Source organism: Chlorocebus sabaeus, chromosome 6 (assembly GCF_047675955.1).
Source record: "Chlorocebus sabaeus isolate Y175 chromosome 6, mChlSab1.0.hap1, whole genome shotgun sequence".
In the NCBI taxonomy this organism is placed as follows: domain Eukaryota; kingdom Metazoa; phylum Chordata; class Mammalia; order Primates; family Cercopithecidae; genus Chlorocebus; species Chlorocebus sabaeus.
In genome coordinates, this window is record NC_132909.1 from 22,191,252 (window position 1) to 22,214,351 (window position 23,100).

The following is a 23,100-nucleotide window of genomic DNA, read 5'->3' on the forward strand; positions in this document are numbered from 1 at the left end:
TTTGCCTTAGCTTTAGTAACAGTTGGAGCAATTCACTTCCTTAATGGGGTAGGTCCTAAAGTGGGTATTCTGGCCGTGTGGGAGGGCTGGCTAGGGGTTTGTGCCCAAGAGATCTGTGGAGTGAACCTCCTACAGCATGGTGCTGTTGACTAACCACACTGAGTTTAAACAAGATCTACATGTTGGGCTTAGAGGATAAAGCTCTTATATATCTTTTTTATTTATTTATTTATTTTGAGATGGAGTTTCACTCTGTCGCCTAGGCTGGAGTACAGTGGCATGATCTCAGCTCACTGCAAGCACCGCCTCCCTGGTTCATGCCATTCTCCTGCCTCAGCCTCCTGAGTAGCTGGGACAATAGGCGCCCGCCACCATGCCTGGCTAATTTTTTGTATTTTTAGTAGAGACGGGGTTTCACCGTGTTAGCCAGATGGTCTCGATCTCCTGACCTCGTGATCCACCCGCCTCGGCCTCCCAAAGAACTGGGATTACAGGTGAGAGCCACTGCACCCGGCCTAACCACACTGATTTGGCATCTCCTCTGGCCAAGTTACAAACCAGTTTCCCATGGGTTAAGACAAGGCCAAGATGGTGGGGAGGCTGATGGTGCGCCTCAATCTCACTTTTTCCACTACAGAAACCATGCGTTGAGGGGAAATTTTCTACATGTTTGGTGCCAGGCAGAATGGGGGAAGAGGCGTCATGGGTGTGGAAGTCTGATTCTGCTACCACTCCTCAGAGATTTTTCACTTCTCTGTAGCTCCAGAACTGACTGATCTTCATATCTGAGTTCTAGGATATTGTTGGTGATAATCTTGGTGATGCACACGTGTTTTTGGTTTTCTGTTGGTGGGCAGTGAAGCCAGTTTTCTTCTGCTCCGTCATTTGGAATGAGTAGTCTTCAAACACTTAAATTTTAGAGCCAATGACAACCTATTTGCTTCATCACCAACGTCACCACATACTCTTTCATTACTCTCTAAACTCTTTGCCTCCTTCAAGTTGTGTAAAAACATTATTGAAATATATTTCTAATGTACATTATTTTCAATTCATCACTTATCTCCACGGTTTGGGGTTTTTTTTCCCCTGGTGCAGGAAAACAACATCTGTTTTCTTGCTTTTTTCAGGTTTGGAGACCAGGTATGACATAAATACATTATTTCCAGAAGAAAAAAATTTGAAATACATTAGCTGGAATACTTTACAAAGAGAAGCTGCCCACTGATGCTACTTGGATACCCCCACTGGTATTGTTCACATAGGATAACCAAGATATATTTTTTCCTTTTAGATACCAGTTTTTAAGATAATAACTTTGCTCCTTATTGTTCTGTGATCACTGATTCTTTAATATTGCTATAAATTTGGGAATTTAAATGTATTTGGTGTGTTTCAAATATAAATTATTTTTATAAATGTAAATGTAATTTATATTTATTCAAATGTAAATGTATTTGGTATGTTTCAAATATAAATTATTTTTATATTTAAGCTTGATTTGTCCTATCCTTGGTCATTGGGAGCCTTTCCAAGTTGGCAGTGCTTTGTCATTAATCTACTGATTTTTTAAATTAGCTTTGTTATTATCTGGTATGACAAAATACTGCAGGCTCATTAAAAATTTTCTGCCTATACTTGGAATCAGCCACTTCTCCCAAGAAATCCTGGTTTCTTTTAGCAGGAAATGGTCCATAAATACCATAATGTATGTGCTAGTGATATGTATTACTGCTGGACTGGTCAAAGTGATACTCCCACCCATTAAAATTCAGGAATAGAGAGTATTTACTTACTTTTCCTGTATTTCATGCAATTTAATTAGAATCATTGTTCTTAATAACCTCGATTCAGATTTGTCTGACGTTTCCTCATTTTAGATACAGGTTATACATTTTAAGCAGAAATACCATTACAGCCATGATGTTGTATCCTTCTCAGTGCATCTCATTAGGAGGCACATGGCATTGTTTTATCTATTATTGGCCTAAAGAAAAAAACAAATGAACAAACAAATAACAGGCCAGGAGCGGTGGCTCATGCCTGTAATACCAGTACTTCGGGAGGCCAAGGAGGGCAGATCACGAAGTTGGGAGTTCAAGACCAGCCTGACCAACATGGAGAAACCCCATCTCTACTAAAAATACAAAATTACCCGAGTGTGGTGGCACATGCCTGTAATCCCATACCCGGGAGGCTGAGGCGGGAGAACTGCTTGAACCCAGGAGGTGGAGGTTGCGGTGAGCCGAGATTGTGCCACTGCACTCCAGCTTGGTGACAGAGCGAGACTCTGTCTCAAAAAGGAAAAAATGTCCTAACAAAAGGCTGCTCTGTGTAGAAAAAGACCAAGAAAAGGGCACCTAAGTGAGACAAAACTTCTAGATAAGAATTGCTCTACTCAGCCAAGCGCAGTGGCTCAAGCCTATAATCCCAGCACTTTGGGAGGCCGAGGCAGGCCGATCACTTGAGGTCAGGAGTTTGAGACCAGCCTGACCAACATGGGAAAACTTTTCTCTACTAAAAATACAAAATTAGCCAGGTGTGGTGGCACATACCTGTAATTCCAGCTACTCGGGAGGCTGAGGCAGGAGAATTGCTTGAACCTGGGAGGCAGAAGTTGCAGTGAACTGAGATCGCACCATTGCACTCCAGCCTGGGTGAAGAAGTGAAACTCTGTCTCAAAAAAAAAAAAAAAAGATCTACTCTAACCAAAAAGCACAGGAAAAAAAAAAAAGAACCTAAAACACCTGATGCCACACATGCACCTAGGAAAGGCTGAGTAGGGAACCTAGACTTCTACTCTCACTAGGCTGTAACAAGATACTCTGACCTCCCTGCCAGGATGGTTTCAGAAAGACTGAAGGGAGCCAGGACTATCACACTACAGATGGAATTACGTAGGCCCCCTGGACTCATGTGGGGAACCTGGATTTCCATCCCCATATGCAGCAGTAAAAAGGTACTTGTTTAACTACCTGCTGGGCCAGTGTCGGAGCAGGCATTGTAAAGTCAGGATCTTCACCACTATCCTGCCTAACAGGGCCAGCCCTGCCTCTGTGGTGTATGTGGAAGGCAAATGGAAACCATTAACAAGGCACCCCTGGCTCTTATTGGGGTATAAGAGAGGTATAAAATGGTGACTAATAGGGAGCCAGAACTCCTCATTCACACCTGTGAGGAGGAGCACTTCCGCCCAGGTGTCAGTGGAGGGTGAGTGGGAAATCTGGATTCTCACCCCCTATGTGGCACAGCAAAATGACACACTTGCCAGGGACCATGTCAGGGTGGTATCAGAAAGCCAGCTAAAACAGGTTTAAATAAGATCTACAATCTCAAAATAGATAAAATTGCACATTTCAATGGAAATTCAATAAACATAACCAGGAAAATCTCAAAAAGATAAGAGCATGAAGATGACAATGATGTCAGAATTATTTGATAAATACATAAAGCAGACATCATAAAAATGCCTGAACAATCACACACTTGAAACAAATGAGATACAATATCTCAACAAATAGTCCAGACAAGAAATTAGAAGACATGCAAAATAACCAAACAGAGAATATAGAATTGAAAATATAACTAAAATAAGCTCAAATGGAGGGACAAAGAGGTGACAGAGGAATCGGTGAACTGCAATACAGAACAATAGGAGTTACCCAATCTGAACAACAGAGAGATAGTACACTGAAAAAAATAACATGAAAAGAATGAGGAACTGTGAAAATGTAACACAAGATTAACATCCATGCCCTTGAAATCCTGGAAGGAGAGGAAAAAGAAGACAGGGCTGAAAAAGTACTTAAGAAAGCCTGGATAACATGGTGATACCCTGTCTCTATAAAACATACAGAAGTTAGCCAGGCCTGGTGGTACGTTCCTGTAGTCCCAGCTACTCAGGAAGCTGAGGTGGGAGGATCGCTTAAACCCAGGAGGTCGAGGCTGCAGTGAGCTGTGATCATGCCACTGCACTCCAGACTGGGTGACAGAGCAAGACAACCCCTCTCCCCTACCACAAAAGACTTAAAGTAGTAATTGCTGGAAACTCACCAAATTTGGCAAAAGACAGATTCAAGAAGCTGAGTGAATTTAAACAAGATAACCCTTCCCATCCCCAAAATGTAACACTACAACACATCATCCCCAACTTGTGAAAATTAAAGACAAGGTCAGGTGCAGTGGTTCACACCTGTAATCTCAGCACTTTGGGAGGCCGACGCAGGCAGATCACCTGAGGTCAGTAGTTCGAGACCAGCTTGGCCAATAGGGTGAAACCCTGTCTCTACTAAAAATACCAAAATTAGCCAGGTGTGGTGGCATGCACCTGTAATCCCAGCTACCTGGGAGGCTGAGACAGGGGAATCGCTTGAAACTGGGAGGCAGAGGTTGCAGTGAGCAGAGATCACATCATTGCATCCCAGCCTGGGCAACAAGAATGAAACTCCATCTCAAAAATAAAAATAAAAAAATAAATCAAAGAAAATTAAAGACAAAAAATAAAAATGTTGAAAGTAGCAAGAGAGAAATACTATATTTTTAGAGGAAAACAATTTTAAATAGCAGATTTCTTATGAGAAACTATGAAGACCAAAAATAAAGTGACATTTTTCAAGTGCTAAAAGGAAGAACTCTCAATCCCAAATCCTATTTTCAGCAAAATATATTCAAGAATGAAAGAAACCTACATTATTAATCATTAGGGAAATGTAAATCAAAATATCAATGAGATAATTGACACCCACAAAAAAGGCTATAATTCAAAAAAAATTTTAAAGGAAAATAAGTGATAGGAAGAATATGGAGAAATTTGAACTTTTGGCCGGGCATGGTGGCTCAAGCCTGTAATCCCAGTACTTTGGGAGGCCCAGATGGGCAGATCACGAGGTCAGGAGATCCAGACCATCCTGGTTAACGCAGTGAAACTCCGTCTCTACTAAAAAATACAAAAAACTAGCCGGGCGAGGTCGCGGGCGCCTGGTCCCAGCTACTCGGGAGTCTGAGGCAGGAGAATGGCGTAAACCTGGGAGGCGGAGCTTGCAGTGAGCTGAGATCCGGCCACTGCACTCCAGCCTGGGCGACAGAGCGAGACTCCGTCTCAGAAAAAAAAAAAAAAGAAAAAAAAACGATATTTGAACTTTTTTTTTTTTTTTTTGGAGATGGAGTCTCACTCTGTCACTCAGACTGGAGTGCAGTGGCACAATCACGGCTCACTGCAACCTCTGCCTCCCAGGTTCAAGCTATTCCCCTTCCTCAGACGCCCAAGTAGCTGGGATTACAGGACCCCACCACCATGCCCAGCTAATTTTTTTTTGTTGAGATGAAGTCTTGCTTTTCCGCCAAGGCTGGAGTGCAGTGGCACGATCTCTGCTCACTGCAATCTCCGCCTGCCTGGTTCAAACAATTCTCCCGCTTCAGCCTCCTGAGTAGCTGGGATTACAGGCACGCACCACTAAGCCTGCTAATTATTGTATTTTTAGTAGATATGGGGTTTCGCCATGTTGACCAGGCTGGTCTTGAACTTCTGACCTCAATTGATCGGACTGCCTCAGCCTCCAAAAGCACTGGGATTACAGGCATGAGCCACCACACCTGGCCTGAGAAATCTGAAACAATTTGCATTGCCATTGTGAATATAAAATGGTGAAGCCACTGTGGAAAACAGAATGATGATTGTTAAAAAAAAATTAAATATGGCCGGGCGCGGTGGCTCACACCTGTAATCTCAGCACTATGGGAGGCCGAGGTGGGTGGATCACCTGAGGTCAGGTGTTCGAGACCAGCCTGACCAACATGGAGAAACCCTGTCTCTACTAAAAATACAAAATTAGCTAGGCATGGTGGTGCATGCCTGTAATCCCAGCTACTCAGGAGACTGAGGTGGGAGAATCGCTTGAACTCAGGAGGCAGAGGTTGTGGTGAGCCGAGATAGTCCCATTGTACTCCAGCCTGGGCAACAAGAGTGAAACTGTCTCAAAAAACAAACAAAAAAACTGAAATACAGACAGTTTCATAAGAAACTATTTAGTCAGTTTTTCATGCAAAGAATATGTTAAAACTGAAAGTTATGAGCATGATTATGGAAAGATGCTCAATGATTATTATACAAATACTTTTGTGAATTGTTTATATATCCTACAATGGAAGTTTTCTTAGATAACAAAACATCCTTAAATAATCTCTGGGTTAATGATTGTATTTTCTTTTTGAGATGGAGTCTCACTCTCTTGCCCAGGCAGGAGTGTAATGGCATCATCTCGGCCCACTGCAACCTCCACCTACTGGGTTCAAGTGATTCTCCTGCCTCAAGCCCCCGAGTGGCAGTGGCTGGGATTACAGGCATGCGCCACACACCTGGCTAACTTTTGTATTTTTAGTAGAGAGAGGGTTTCACCATGTTGGCCAGGCTGGTCTCAAACTCCTGGTCTTAGGTGATCCGCCGATCTCAGCCTCCCAAAGTGCTGGGATTACAGGTGTGAGCCACCATGCCCGGACTCAAAGTTTCGAAGTTTGGCCATTTATAAAACTGCCCATTAATACACCATACTTTCTAGTTCTTCATATCCAAGAGCTATAAAACATGAATATATGTAGTATGTTTGAAAATAAAGTGGACATTGGATACAATGTTCTACTGAAACAGTACATGGCTATTTCATGATAATCAGTAAATCAGGAGACAGGGCAGCACATGTAGTGATACCACAGATACTTTTTATTTTTTGTGGTAGCCACTGAAATGTCTGGAAACGCAAAATCAAAGGGGAGCACAATGTTCCAGAGAATGTGACTCACATGTTCCCCAAATCTTTGGTGGGTTGATGCTAGGACAAACATCCAGTTAGGCCATCTTCTCCACCTAGAAAAACAAGGTAGGCTTGCATCTTTGGTCATGAGTACAATTCTTCCATTAGTCACCACTGTTTGCATATACTACTATATAACTCCCCTATAAATTCACAATGACAACATCCTTGGGTTCTCACAGTTCTGATTTTAAGTCCTATAATTACCTGTTTTAGTTACCTTAATAGGTTTATTCTATGTATGTTCTTTAAAAATTCTTTATGCATATATAAATTAAGGCTAAATTTAATGACATCTGTCTAGTCATTATAGACAAGGCATTTTACATATATACACACATACATACAACGTGTTTTCTGTATGCTACTATCAAGTCTAAATTTTTATGCTGTCTCATCACCCTGTTCATCTTTTGCTATGAAATTATCAGAAAAATAAGGATTGACAACAATGGTTCCATTTACTACTGATTGGCAATGGCTGTTCCTTTCTAATAGGCTAGAGGGTCTGTTTAATATATTTAAAGTCAAATATTTGAACCATGAACCATCTTCCTGTTCATGCAGACACGGTTTACAGTTCGAAATCTTTTAAAAAATAATTGTCAGGCTGGGCACGGTGGCTCACGCCTGTAATCCCAGCACTTTGGGAGGCCGAGGCAGATGGATCCCGAGGTCAGGAGTTCGAGACCAGCCTGGCCAACACAGTGAAACCCTGTCTCTACTAAAAATACAAAAATTAGCTGGGTGTGGTGGCACGCACCTGTAGTACCAGCTACTCGGGAGGCTGAGGCAGGAGAATCATCTGAACCCGGGAGGCGGAGGTTGCAGTGAGTTGAGACCACGCCATTGCACTCCAGCCTGGGCGATAGAGACTCCGTTTCAAAATAATAAATAAATAAATATCAATTTCTACTGAATTTTATTACAGTGACTTCATGTATGTAGTAAATATTGGTTGTAAGTAATCCTTCCCAGGAAGGACCTGCAATATTACGCTGTTCAAGTTGCCACTGAGCTTACTCTTCTTGCCAAAAGGACACTGTGGAAGTCACTGTCTTAGCAGATTTCCAATTCTCAAACATAAAAATCTCTAGTCACTTATTTGGGATTTTCAGAGACTTACATTTCCTATGACATAAAGTATAAAAGGCTTGTGTTGTAGCCAGGCACGGTGGGTCACCCCGTAATCCCAGCACTTTGGGAGGCCGAGGCAGGAGGATCATGAGGTCAGGAGTTCGAGACCAGCCTGACCAACGTGGTGAAACCCCGTCTCTACTAAAAACATAAAAATTAGCTGGGCATAGTGGCACATGCCTGTAATCCCAGTTACTCAGGAAGCTGAGGCAGGAGAAGCGCTTGAACCCAGGAGGCAGAGGCTGCAGTGAGCCAAGATTGCGCCACTGTACTCCAGCCTGGGCAACAGAGCGATAATCCGTTTCAAAAAAACAAACAAAAAAAAGACTCTGATACTCTCAAATTTTCCTCACCTATTTCGCTTCTCAATGTCCCTTTCTTTTGTATGAATTCTAATTCCTTGATATTAAATAAGATGTAATAAGCTATGGCTGAAGTACCCCTAAAATCATGACAACTAGAGGATTTCCCTCCCATATGAATTTGCTTGTTTTGCATTTAAGCATTGAGAGACAGCTAAAGGCTGTCTACATTTACTGCATTCACATGTCCATGATCTATAGCCTTTTCACAATTATAAAACCGCAAGGTTTCTTTTTAGTAGAAATTCTTCAGTCTAAATGACCAAAAAAAAAAAAAAAACTTCGTATACACTCTTGGAATAATTCCGGTCCCAGGTATAAATTCAACAGAAATACATACACACAAACACACATGACATAAACAAGAATATTTACAGCAGCAATTTTATTATTACACAAAAGTATAAAAATACAAATATCCATCAATAGGATAAATAGGAATATATTCTTAAAATGGAATAGTATGCAAAATGAAAATACACTACTGCCACGTGCAATAATGTACAGATCTTAAAAACACTGAGTGAAAATAAGCAAGACATAAAAGAATTCATGTCTGATAAAATATATATATATAAAATTGTAAACATGCAAAAACTACGTTTTGATGTTATAGGCTACGGAAGTGGTAACTCTTAGGTAAGTAACAACTAACTGCTTTTTATTACAGAGTGCAACGAGAAATATAGTTCATAAATATTTTCTCTTATGGAGATTAATGCTTGTAATCATTCCGTATCTTGTCTCTGCATGTGTTATGTAAGTATTTTTAAAAAATAAACTATTTGAGTCAGTAGGAAGAGCAGTTGAAGACTTTAAAATTTAGCTTCATAGCTGATAGAGTTCAATAATAATGATCACACCCATTTTATATGCTAGTAAACAGTAGACAGTTATTCAGTATGGTACTTTAATAATTATTAGACTTGATTTAAAAGTACATTAACATGTTTCAGCATGCTTTTCTTTTTAAAACTAAAGGTTTACAATAGCTTGTAAAGAATTCATATAAGAAACCACATCTTTTTTTTTTTTTTTTTGAGACAGAGTCTCGCTGTGTTGCCCAGGCTGGAGCGCAGTGGCACGATCTCGGCTCACTACAAGCTCCGCCTCCCGGGTTCATGCCATTCTCCCGCCTCAGCCTCCGAGTAGCTGGGACTACAGGCGCCCACTACCACGCCCGGCTAGTTTTTTGTATTTTTAGTAGAGACGGGGTTTCACCATGTTAGCCAGGATGGTCTCGATCTCCTGACCTCGTGATCCACCCGCCTCGGCCTCCCAGAGTGCTGGGATTACAGGCTTCAGCCACCGCGCCCGGCCGAAACCACATCATTTATTGCATTTCAATGTTTTCTCCCTTGTGAGTTCTTTGATGGACAATGAGGTTTCTCTTATAACTGAAAGACTTACCACATTCATTACAAACATAGGGTTTCTCACCTGTGTGAGTTCTCTGATGTACAATAAGATTTGTCTTCTGGCGGAAGCACTTTCCACATTCACTACATTTATATGGTTTCTCTCCCGTATGAGTTCTTTGATGATGAATGAGATATGACTTCCTGCTAAAGGCTTTCCCACACTGAGGACATTCATAGGATTTCTGGCCTGTATGTATTTTCTGATGTACAGTGAGGGTTGCTTTCTGGCGAAAGGACTTCCCACATTCATTACAAATATAGGGTTTCTCTCCCGTATGAATTCTCTGATGTAGATTGAGATTTGTCTTTTGACTGAATGATTTACCACATTCATTACATTCATACGGTTTCTCTCCCGTGTGAGTTCGGTGATGATCAATGAGGTATGACTTCATTCTAAAGGCCTTCCCACAGTGAGGACATTCGTAAGATTTCTCCCCTGTATGTGTTCTCTGATGTGCCACAAGGGTTGTCTTCTGGCGGAAAGACTTTCCACATTCACTACAAATATAGGGTTTCTCTTCATTATGGGTTTTCTCATGAAGAGCAAGGGTTGTCTTCTGGGAGAAAGATTTCCCACATTCATTACAAATGTAGGGCTTTTCCCCTGTATGAGTTCTCTGGTGTACAGTAAGATTTGCCTTCTGGTGAAAGGACTTCCCACATTCTTTACAAATATAGGGTTTCTCACCTGTATGAATTCTCTGATGTAGAGAGAGTGTGGTCTTCTGGCGGAAGGACTTCCCACAGTCATTACACTCATATGGTTTCTCTCCCGTGTGAGTTCTCTGATGACGAATGAGGTGTGACTTCAATCTGAAGGCATTCCTACACTGCAGACATTCATATGATTTCTCCCCTGTGTGTGTTCTCTGATGATCAGTTAGGGCTGTCTTTAGGCGGAAGGACTTACCACATTCATTGCAAACAAAGGGTTTCTCTCCTGTGTGAGTCCTCTGATGATCAATGAGATATGATTTCCTTCTAAATGCATTTCCACATTGATGACATTGATAGGGTTTTTCTTCTGAGTGAATTCCCTGATGCAGAATCAATACTGATTTCCTGCAGAAGGATTTACCACATTCATTGCATGTATGTTTTTTTTCAATATTGGTTGCTCTTCTCTTTTTATTATATACAGATGGGTTTTCTCCTCTGTAAGGTCTATTATGTGTAATCAGGCCTCCCCTTTTAAGGACTGATTTTTCACAGTCATTATATCCAAATGACTGTGCTGGAATTTCTGTTTTCTGATACTGCATAAGAACTTCATTATGACTGAAAGCTCTGTCACTTTGATTATGGGATTTGACTTCAGGATGAGTAGTCTCTTGTTTAGTACTCAGGAGTGATTTCCCATACCCATTATACTCACTAAGTCTCTTTCTTGTAGGATTTAGATTACTGATGATTAATTCTGAAACATTTTTCAAAATCCTTCCATGAGTATCATATTCAGGAGGTAGATTTTTTGAATTAACAGGGTTTTTGCCTAGAGTAAATGTCTTTTCATATATTTTACTCTTCTCCTTCACCAGTTTTTTGTGGTTGATGCTTACAACTGATCTAGAATACTTCTCTTGGTGTTCCTTGAATTTTACTAAAAAGTCTTCAGCTTTCCAGTTTTCTTCTAGAAAAGAATATAATTGATAACAATTTGTGAATCTTCACACATTTGCTATGCAAAGGAATTTTACTAGGGTCTAGCATATGGCACAAAAAGAGACCCAGGACAAATGACCACTGGCCTGGCGGGGGTGCGGGGAGGGGAACCTAAACAAAAACTGCTTCAGAGTGGAAAAGGATGAAGATGTAAAGAATAAGCATTAATACCTTCTGCATTTTGCACTAGAACCTAGAGAAAGTGAAACCAACCAAGAAGTCAAAGAATGGTAGAAGGGGGTTGATGGTTAGGTAAGTGTTCAGAAAAAATGAAGTGAACGTATCAAAAGCATTAAAATGTAAGTAGGATGGACAAGAAAAATTAGTAAAAATCTTTGTTTAGTGAAAATACTAGAGGAAAGATTACTTCTGGAGGACACAGATCACCTATAATTTTTTTTTTTTTAAAGACAGAGTCTCACTTTGTCGCCCAGGCTGGAGTGCAGTGGCATGATCTCAGCTCACCACAACCTCTGCCTCCCGGGTTCAAGTGATCCTCCTGCCTCAGCCTCCTGAGTAGCTGGGATTACAGGCACGTGCCACCATGCCTAGCTACTTTTTTGTATTTTTAGTAGAGATGGGGTTTCACCAGGCCGGCCAGGCTGGTCTCGAACTCCTGACCTCTTGATCTGCCCGCCTTGGCCTCCCAAAGTGCTGGGATTACAGGTACGAGCCACTGTGCCTGGCCGATCACCAATACTTTTATACACACATCCCTAGATGACTGTGGTAAAACACATACAGCTGTTGAACCCACCTCCTCTCTCTATGTAGTTGTCATTGATTAATTTAGCTTTCAAATTATCAATTCATTTTCTAGTATTTAGCAAAACAATCCTATAGTCTATGCTCTAATCCTCTACATAGGTAGGAATTATTTTCTCTTATGAAGGGAAAATTAGCAAAATACTTCCAATAGCAACTTTAAAACAGATCAGAATATATTCAATTGCCGTTTTCAGACAGCTGCTAAATCACTTCTTTCAGAATTGTTCAATAACAAAGTTCTCATGACTAGTCCTCTTTTCAGTTACTGACTCACTTTTTCAGATTTAAGGAAAGACTGGCTTACATCCTTCCCCAATGCAGTAACATTCCTTTATTCCAGCTTTTCATATGGTAGATCAGAATACTAATTTCATATGGTAGATTAAATAATCTGGTCCTAGATCATACATTAACTTTAACCTTCATTTCTCTTATAACAGTATAGCTATTTCTAACTGTACTTACCTTGCAATCATCTATATCTAATGAAGCAATGTTAAAGCTATGCTCAAAAATCTATTTCTTCATTAAGTCCAAAAACTCCAATACTAACATATACAAGGAATTTCTCCTGTAAACAAAACTATATTGTCTAGATTCATTTTTCATATTCTCACAAGTTTTCAGGGTTGTCCACATACCTGACAGATCTCACCTGTTTATAACAGGTAGTTTTTGCCTCTGTCAGGCCTGATACTTACTGCCCTATATATACCTTACTTATTCCTAAAAACACGCTTGTGTACACATTCTTTTAATTAATTAGCTTGCCTTCCAGGTTTACTTCCATTTATCTTCAGAGAATCTTCAAAGAAATCGTATCATTCCACCATCTCATAAACCCTTCATATATTTCTCCCACCATTTTAAGCTCTATTTCTTTTTTTTTGAGACGGAGTCTCGCTCTGTCGACCAGGCTAGAGTGCCACGCCTGGCCTTAAGCTCTATTTCTTTAAAATTTTCAATATAATTATTGTCTATAAAAACTATGTTAACAACTCTTTTAACAACCTTACACTTTGACATAAATATTTCATGAAAAATGCAGACTTGATAGTGATCCTTTGTCATAGAAATACTTTTTTGGTGATCTTTAAACTCTTTTGGGCTGGGCACAGTGGCTCATGCTTGTAATCCCAGCACTTTGACAGGCCGAGGTGGACAGATCACCTGAGGTCAGGAGTTCCAGACCAGCCTGGCCAACATGGTGAAACTGTCCCTAATAAAAATACAAAAAAAGCTGGCCAGTCATGGTGGCATGCGCCTGTAGTCCCAGCTACTCCGGAGGCTGAGTCAGGAGCATCAATTGAACCTGGGAGGTGGAGTTTACAGTGAGCCGAGATCACACCACTGCACTGCAGCCTGGATGACAGAGCGAGACTCCGTCTTAAAAAAAGAAAATTCTTTTGAGTTTACATGATCACTTCATAATCATAGTTAGGTGATGTCTGGCAGAATGCAACCACTTCAAGCACAACGTATAGGGATACAGCATGAGTAGGTACATCTAAAAAGAACTTGCTAGTATGTGCTTTCTGAATGGATGAAAAGATATCTCCCTTACATAGCTCCATAAGCAATTAACGCAGCAACTACTGAACACCTAACATGTTAAATAATACCACAGTAATGAAGGTTCAAAAGGAATCTTATCTTTGAGGAAAAGAATGCTTGATTCCCTCAAAGAAATGAAGATTCAAAAGGGATCTTATTTTTGAGGGAAAGAATCCTGAAGCATCCTTAAAAATCCTTAAGCATAAACAATTAGGAATGAAATTATATGACTGTATTAAATAACTGTGCATGTTTGCGTTACAGTCAGTAGTTAGCACAGGAATTCAGAAAAAAAGTAAGGTAGATATGATGTGCAGTAATCAACGAAGAGTTCACAGAGAAATCCCGAGACTTAGAAGATATATAGTATAGGCCGGGCGTGGTGGCTCACGCCTGTAATCTCAGCACTTTGGGAGGCCAAGGCGGGCGGATCACAAGGTCAGGAGATCAAGACCATCCTGGCTAACACGGTGAAACCCCGTCTCTAATAAAAAATACAAAAAATTAGCCGGGCGTGGTGGCAGGCACCTGTAGTCCCAGCTACTCAGGAGGCTGAGGCAGGAGAATGGCATGAACCAGGAAGGCAGAGCGTGCAGTGAGCCAAGATCAAGCCACTGCACTCCAGCCTGGGCGACAGAGTGAGACTCCGTCTCAAAAAAAAAAAAAAAACCAAAACAAAAACGACATATAGTATAAAGGGAGAACACAACACAATGAAAAGTATCTATGTGATAACAAACCCTACATTCATGAACAACAATTAGGAGACTAGATCATGTGGAAATTATCAAGAATTTTCTCCAAGAGAAAGTTGAAAAGACCAGATGAGGGCTTATTGTGACAGTTCCTGAAAAAAATTTCAATTTCATATAATAAACGATAAAAAAAATAGGGAAAAATTGATGGGATACTTTGTGAGGAAAGTAACAATAAACATTGAATGAATCCAGACAAAACTTATCATAAAGACAAATGGTAATTCCAGTAATAAATACATGAAATAAGATAGTTGTCATTTTGTATGATGTCACTGAGAAATGAGAATATGGGAGGATGTCAATATATTTCACAAGCTGATAACCATATCACAAATTGTGAAGAGATGGTAAGAGAAACAGAAAAACCAAGTTGACTTTGTAGTAGAAACAAAATAATTTTGGAAGGGTCGGGCGCAGTGGCTCATGCCTATAATCCCAGTACTTTGGGAGGCCAAGTCGGGCAGATCACCTGAGGTCAGGAGTTCAAGACCAGCCTGACCAACAGGGAGAAACCCCATCTCTACTAAAAATACAAAATTAGCCGGGCATGGTAGCACATGCCTGTAATCCCAGCTACTAGGGAGGCTGAGGCAAGAGAATTCCTTGAACCTGGGAGCCGGAGGTTGCGGTGAGTGAAGATCACCCCATTGCACTCCAGCCTGGGCACCAAGAGTGAAACTCCATCTCAAAAAAAAAAAAATAATAATAATAATAATAATAATAATATTGAATTAAATAATGGGAGGACAGGCACGGTGGCTCATGCCTGTAATTGGAGCACTTTGGGAGGCCGGGCACAGTGGCTCATGCCTGTAATCTGAGCACTTTGGGAGGTTGAGGCGGGTGGATCACCTGAGGTCTGGAGTTGAAGACCAGCCTGGCCAACATGGCGAAACCCCATCTCTACTAAAAATACAGAAATTAGCTGGGCGTGGTGGTGGGCACCTGTAATCCCAGCTACTCTAGAGGCGGAGGCAGGAAAATCACTTGAACCCAGGAGGTGGAATTTGCAGTGAGCCGAGATCGCACCACTGTACTCCAGCCTGGGCGACAGAGCAGGACTCCATCTCAAAAATAATAAATCCCTATGGCTGGGCGTGGTGGCTCATGCCTGTAATCCCAGCACTTTGGGAGGTCAAGGCAGGCAGATCACAAGGTCAGGAGATTGAGACCATCCTGGCTAACACACTGAAACCCCGTCTCTACTAAACATACAAAAAATTAGCTGGGCGTGGTGGCTGGCGCCTGTAGTCCCAGCTACTTGGGAGGCTGAGGCAGGAGAATGGCGTGAACCCAGGAGGCGGAGGTTGCAGTGAGCCAAGATTGCACCACTGCACTCCAGCCTGGCCGACAGAGCAAGACTCCGTCTCAAAAAATAATAATAATAATAAATAACAAATAAATAAATAAATAAATGGGAAAAATTTTAAGAGCTGAAAAAGCCAGTGATTTTCATTTCTGACACATTGTCAGAAAACAGGTGAGATGATAGACTGTAGTACGCCTGATGAACTGGAGTGAAGGTAGGAGAAATGTGCTTTGTATATTGACGTCAGTGCCAGCTACACATAAAATAAAGAGTGTCAGTCTGAGAATGGATGGAATCATTATAATTGAAAGGTAGATCATGTGAGGGCATATGAGAGAAATGAGACCAAGTGTCCAGTGAAACAATAAACATATATTTTAAAAAATAAAATCTGTTGTGACTATTATATGCCAAGCATTTTTCAGGTGATATAGCCACAGTGGTGAAGAAAAGAGGCCAAGTTGTAAATAAGCATTCAAGGAGTTAGGATAAGAATTAGTGTTATATCACTTAAATGAAGGATTGATTGCAGGAATGATGAAAAGCCATGTAAAATGAACCACAAAGGTTTAATGGAAGAAAATGACAACTTTGACTTTATCAACCTGGGTTGTGTTAAGTGAGTTCTAAAATTAACAGCTAAATTTGTAGTGAGAAGGGGAACTTAGCACAGAAAACAAAGCCGAGGTGGTATGAAGGAAAGGAAATGTTAAGTAAGAAGAGGACCACTAACCAATAATTTTCTCTCTTTTTAAAGACAGGCTGAAGAAAGCCTGAAAGAAATCTATTATAATGGTGCCAGGTGCAGTGGCTCAAGTCTGTAATCCCAGCACTCTGGGAAGCTGAGGTGGGCAGATCACAAGCTCAGGAGTTTGAGACCAGCCTGGCCAATATGGTGAAATCCCACCTCTACTAAAAATACAAAAAAGTTAGCTGGGCCTGTTGGTGCACGCCTATAATCCCAGCTACTTAGGAGGTCAAGGCAGAAGAATTGCTTGAACCCGGGAGGCGGAAGTTGCAGTGAGCTGAGATCACACCACTGCACTCCAGCGTGGGCAACAGAGTAAGATTCCATCTCAAAAACAAAAACAAAAAACAACCAAAAATAAATAAATACATAAAGCTTTCCTGATGAAATCTATCACAATGGCAAGATAAGAACTGAGAATGCTGGAAAAAGAGACACAAGTCAATAAAAAAGATCTAAAAGAAAGAAGGCTTATGGTACACTCAGAGTGGCAGTTATTTTTGATAATATGAAGCAAACTAGGAACGAATGTATTTGGGAAGAGTGATATATGTGTGTGTGTGTGTGTGTGTGTGTGTGTGTTTTGAAATGGAGTCTTGCTGTATTGCCCAGGTGCAGTGGCATGATCTTGGCTCACTGGAACCTCTGCCTACTGTGTTTAAGCGATTCTCCGATCTCAGACTCCCGAGTGGCTGGGATTACAGGCATGTGCCACCACACCCAGCTAATTTTTGTATTTTTAGTAGAGACAGAGTTTCACTATGTTGGCCAGGTTGGTTTCAAACTCCCGACCTCAGGTGATCCACCTGCCTCAGCCTCGCGAAGTGCTAGGATTACAGGTGTGAGCCACCATGCCCAGCAGAAAGAGTGATATTTAAAAGTCTGGTTCTGTTTTCGTTTTTGAGACAGGGTCTTGGCTCTGTAGCCCAGGCTGGCATGTAGTGGCGTAATTCTAGCTCACTGTAACCTTGAACCCTTGGGCTCAAGTGATTCTCCTACCTCAACCTTCTAAGTAGCTGGAACCACAAGTGTATGCCATCATTCCTGGCTTTTCTTTTTTTTTTTTTTGAGACAGGATCTTGCTCTGTCTCCAGGCTGGAGCGGTGTAATCATGGCTGACCACAGACTTGACCTCCTGGGCTCAAGTGATCCTCCCACCTTAGCTTCCTGAGTAGCTGGGACTAAAGGTGCACAACACCATGCCCAGCTAACTTTTTTTTTTTTTTTTGTAAAGATGGGGTTTTGCCATGATTCCCAGGCTGGTCGCAAACTCCTGGGCTTAAGGGATCTGCCCATCTTGGCCTCCCAAAGTGCTGGGATGACAGGTATGAGACACCACACCCAACCTTGGCTAAGTTTTTATTTTTGTCTTTTTGTAGTGCTGGGGTCTTGCTATGCTATCCAGGCTGGCTTTGAACTCGTGGCCTGAAACTCTTACCTTGGCCTCCCAAAGTGCAGATTATAGGCGTGAAGGTTTTCAGAGGTCAGGAGCCTTTAAAAAGATACTCCTGAAACAGTTCAAAGGTATCACCCACCATTTGACCTCTTTAAATTCACATTCTGCTAGGTCTGCCTAGGAGCCAGAAACTCACCCAAGCAGGTATGACCTGAAAATGATGTCCATGGCTCTTCTCCTCGTTCCAACTTGAGGATCACATCAGGTTTGGTCATGTGACACCCTGATAAGGGAAAAAAAGGCTTACGTTGATTGGGCTATAATACTGTTGGAAAATGAGGAAGGGTGCATGTTCAGTACTGCAAATTAAGATACCCATTTGTGTATCAATCTAGGTAGCATCTTGCACTGGGCAAGTGAAGACACAATCATTCATTCTGCTAACCAAAAGGAATTCATCACCTTTTATTCCTGAAATTCAAGATTATACATACTTTAGGCACTTTGAGAGGAAGTACATGCTACTGAAAATTTCAAAGAGAATTTTTCTTACCCACAGAGATGAGGTGGCAATAGTTTTCCAACATCACATCCATATATAGAGTCTTCTGAGCATGATCCAGGTGCTGCCACTCCTCCTGAGTGAAGTCCACAGTCACATCACTGAATGACACTGATCCCTAGAATGGAAGGAACTGTAATCAGAACAGGTGGACTTGGCTGGGTACAGTGGCTCACGCCTGTAATCCCAACACTTTGGGAGGCCGAGGTGTGTGGATCACTTGAGGTCAGGAGTTAAAGACCACCCTGGCCAAGATGATGAAACCCCATGTCTACTAAGAATACAAAAAATTAGCTAGGCATAGTGGCGCGCACCTGTAATCCCAGTTACATGGGAGGCTGAGGCAGGAGAACAGTTTGAAACCAGGAAGTGGAGGTTGCAGTGAGCCCAGATCATGCCACTGCATTCCAGCCTGGGTGACAGAGCAAGACTCCATCAAAAAAAAAAAAAAAAAAAAAGAAAAGAACAGGTGGACTGGATATTGGGAACTACTTTTGACCCTGCTTCCTTGTGGCATTCATATGAATCCTTGTATAGAAAGACTACAATTTTCCCTGTTTTATGATTTATATTGAATGGGAAACAAAAATCAAGGTAAAAATACCCATCAGTTATTTTTTAAACAACACATTCTAAGAATATTTGCTGTGAAGTCACTTAATGCCGAAAACTGTATTTATTTATGGAAGTGCCAAGACAAACACCGTTTCTGCTCAGAAGTTACCAGAGGCATGTAACACATACTTGCAAGAAGATGTAAGTCAACACAAACCTGCAAGAAGGTACAACAAAGAAATATGTACAAGATACAGCATGTATCACAAAGGTAGAACAATTTCTCAGGCTTCACTAATGAAGTAAGTGTTTCCCCATTTAACATGAGTATGTTATACATGAAGAAAATGGTTTGTATGTGCTTGGTGAGATTTTTCAGCATGCAGCAATAACAGAGTAAAACAGTAAGGGAAACAGTCCCTCAGATAGTAATTATAAAATGTGCACATGCCATACAATAAACAACTAATAGAAGGCACTGGAAAGCAACCAAAGCAGGCAGAAATGGGAAAAGAGCTTATCCTTGAAGGACAGCAACTGCAATGTACAATAACTGCTAATTTTGTGGCTTTTTTTGCATCATGGTACCTGAAACCCCACAGCTCTCATGGCATAAAACCACCACTTACCTCCTCAAAGGTGATGGAGGACAGAAACAAGAGCCTGAGGCTGGGCGTGGTGGCTCATCTGAGGTCAGGAGTTTGAGACCAGCCTAATTAACATGGTGAAACCCTGTCTCTACTAAAAATACAAAACTTAGCTGGGTGTGGTGGTGGGCGCCTGTAATCCTAGCTAATTGGGAGGCTGAGGCAGTAGAATTGCTTGAACCCGGGAGACGGAGGTTGCAGTGAGCCGAGGTTGTGACCCTGCACTCCAGTCTGGGTGACAGAGAGAGACACTGTTACAAAAAAAAAAAAAAAAGAATAAAAAAGAAACGAGAGCTGGAAATTTAGGTTAATTCTGGAAGCGAGGGAACTGCAGAAAGGATGAAAATGAAAATCTGAGCATAAACTCTGCCACAACTCCTGGTTGATAAAATATGCATGTGTTGGAGAGATCACAGAGGGCTTAGCAAAAAGCAGACAAAACTACAACAGAAAAGAATCTTGAAAAATAAAAGTGCACCTAGTAAGATTCTAAGGCTTCTGCTTCTTGACTGATGGTATTCTACAACCTGCTCACAGCCCAAGAAGAATAAAACTGGAGGCTTACTGGATTAAGGTGTCACAGCTTGCACTGACAAAGCAGCAGGAAGTGTAGAGGGTAAAACTTGAAAAAGAGAAATGCAGGACGTAAGCCCCCAAATCTAAACACTCACCAATTCCTTGACTGAGAGAAAAGTACATGAACACAAGGGAGAACCTATCTGCTTTCAGGAGGTTAGGGTAAAAGGCAGCAGCTAGAAGCTTGAAGAACCAGGAGGATATATCAGTTACTTTATACTGAGCAGGGAGACAAAGTTTGATGTTTGATTACAAGCAAGCTAATTATCTACTACTACTACTACTAATAATAATAATTCTCAGAAGAACATAACAGACGTAACAGAATTTGGATTACAATACTATTTATCATGTCCAGTTTTCTAGCAAAAATTACTAAACATGCAAACAAAACAAAACAAAACAAAAAGGAGTGGGGGAATAAGACCTGTAGTCACCAAAAGACAATCACAGAAACTAACTCCTAGTGAGCCCTGATGTTGGATTTTGCAAAAAAAAAAAACAAAAACAAAAACAAAAAAAACAAAGGCTACAAAGTAGCTGTTCTAAATGTATTCAAAGAAATAACTGAAATAAAAAATTAACTAGATAAGCTCAATAGCAGAGCAGAAATACGGAATCAGTATCCGTGTAAATTAATCAAGAGAAAGTAAGTAATCTGAACAGAAAGAAAAAAGAATCATGAAAAATGAACAGACTCACAAAGATCTGTGGGTCATATTCAAAAATCCAACATGGATATAATTCGAATCCCAGAATGGGGAGAGAAAAAGAAAGGGCATAAATTAATTTTATGGAAATAATGGCCTAACACATCCAAATTTGGCAAGAACTTTTAACTTACATATTCAAAGAGTTTAACCCTAAAAGGATAAACACCAAAGAAAACCACACTTAGCCAAATCCTAATTAAACTGCTACATAGCCAAGAATTCCACATGCAGCAAACTATACATTCAAAATGAAGGCAACATCAAAATATTTTCAAATGAAACCTAGAGAATTCATCACCAGCAGGACTGCAACATCAAAAATGCTAACAGGCCAGGCGTGGTGGCTTACTTCTGTAATCTGGGCACTTTGCGGGGCTGAGGTAGGAAGACTGCTTGAAGCTAGGAGTTTGAGATCACCCTGGGCAACAAAGTAAGACCTCCATCTCTGGGGCGGGGGAAGGCGGGGGAGTGGGGCCTATAGGAAATTCTTCAGGCTTAAGGTAAAAATAACACTAAGGTCTTTAAGAAGGTATGAAGAAAATAAGAAAAATTTTAAGAGTGTAAATATTCATTTCCTTTCTTCTTTACAAGACACAACTATTTCAAGCAGCAGTCAGGGAATGTCTCTGTTATTTTAGCATGAAAGCAACCATAGATAATATGTAAATAAATGAGCAAAGATGTGTTTCAATAAAACTTAGTTATGGACACTAATGTTTAAATTTCATGAAGTTTTAGTGTGTCAGAAATATTTTTTCTTGTAAATGTTTTCAAACGTTTCAAATGCAAAGACAATTCTTAGCTCACAATCTGTACAAAATAGGTTTGAAATAGGCTGGATTTGGCCTGTGGACTATAGAACCTTGACTTAAAATAAACATTCCAATACCATTTATTACAAACATAAATATCATATATATGGCAAACAAAAAAGTAAAAGACAGGTATTAATAAATGAAACTATAATGTGGCAAGATTGATATATTTTTTACCATAACTAATTTAACATTAACCCTAAGAAAATCCTGATAAGCTGAAGATCCATACTGTAATCCTAGGGCAATCACGCAAAAAATGCAAACGCATAACTAAAAAGGTAACAGAGGAATGAAAGTGAATCATTAAAACGTATGTGACTGACACAAAATACAACAGAATGTAGGAATAGATAAGCAAAAACAGGTTAGGAGGAATTTAAATGCATATTACCAAGTGAATGAAGCCACTCTGAAAAAGCTACATGGTATACAGCCTTCCAGATTCTAACCATATGGCATTCTGGAAAAGGCAACATTTTGGAGAGAGTAAAAAGATCAGTGGTTTCCAGGGGGTAGCAGGGTGGGAGGGATAAACAGGCAGAGCAAAGAGGATTTTCAGGGCAGTGAAACCATTTTGTAAGATAATATAATGGTGAATATATGCCATTATATATTTGTCAAAACCCACAATAGCAATATCAACAGTGAACGCTAATGTAAACTATGAATTTTGGGTGACAATAACGTGTTAATGTAGCTCCAGCGTTTATACAAATGGACTTCTCTGGTGCCAGATACTGATAGTGAGAGATACTGTGTGTGTGCAGGGAATAAGTATATAGGATCTTTCTGTTTTTCTGTTCAGTTTTGACATGAACTTAAAACTGCTCTAAAAAATAGGCCTGTAATCCCAGCACTTTAGGAGGCTGAGGCTGGCGGATGACCTGAGCCCAGGAGTTTGAGACCAGACTGACCAACATAGCAAAACCCTGTCTCTACCAAAAATACAAAAATTAGCTGAGTGTGGTGGTGCACACCTATAGTCCCAGCTATTAGGGAGGCTGAGGCAGAAGTTGTAGTCAGCTGAGATGGCACCACTGTATTCCAGCCTGGGGACAGAACAAGATTCTATCTCAAAAAAAAAAAAAAAAAAAAAGAAATGCAAAACCAAACAGGTTAGGCAATCATAAAACAAATAGCAAAAATGACTGCCCTAAATCCAACTATACCTTTACTTGTATTCAATGTAAATGGACTAAACACTCCAATGAGAAGGCAGAGATTATCAGTGTCTATGAAAGCAAGATTCAAATAGGCTGGGTGTGGTGGCTCACAGCTGTAATCCCGACAGTTTGGGAGGCCAAG

General features: G+C 40.7%; 1 protein-coding gene across 15 annotated transcripts in view; it reads right to left on the bottom strand.

Annotated features, from left to right (window-relative positions):
- ZNF567 (zinc finger protein 567) overlaps nucleotides 1–23,100 on the bottom strand; it is an 84,348-nt gene that overhangs the window by 19,729 nt on the left and 41,519 nt on the right. For 11 of the 15 annotated variants that reach the window (XM_037991263.2, XM_007996523.3, XM_037991261.2 and 8 more), the window contains 3 exons: nucleotides 18,478–18,604; nucleotides 18,121–18,207; nucleotides 7,676–11,359 (listed from right to left, as the gene is read on the bottom strand). In XM_037991263.2, coding sequence (XP_037847191.1) covers nucleotides 9,639–11,359; nucleotides 18,121–18,207; nucleotides 18,478–18,604 — 1,935 coding nt within the window. In that variant the 3' untranslated portion in view covers nucleotides 7,676–9,638. The other 4 variants (XM_073016590.1, XM_073016588.1, XM_073016589.1 and 1 more) reach the window with 2 other exon arrangements.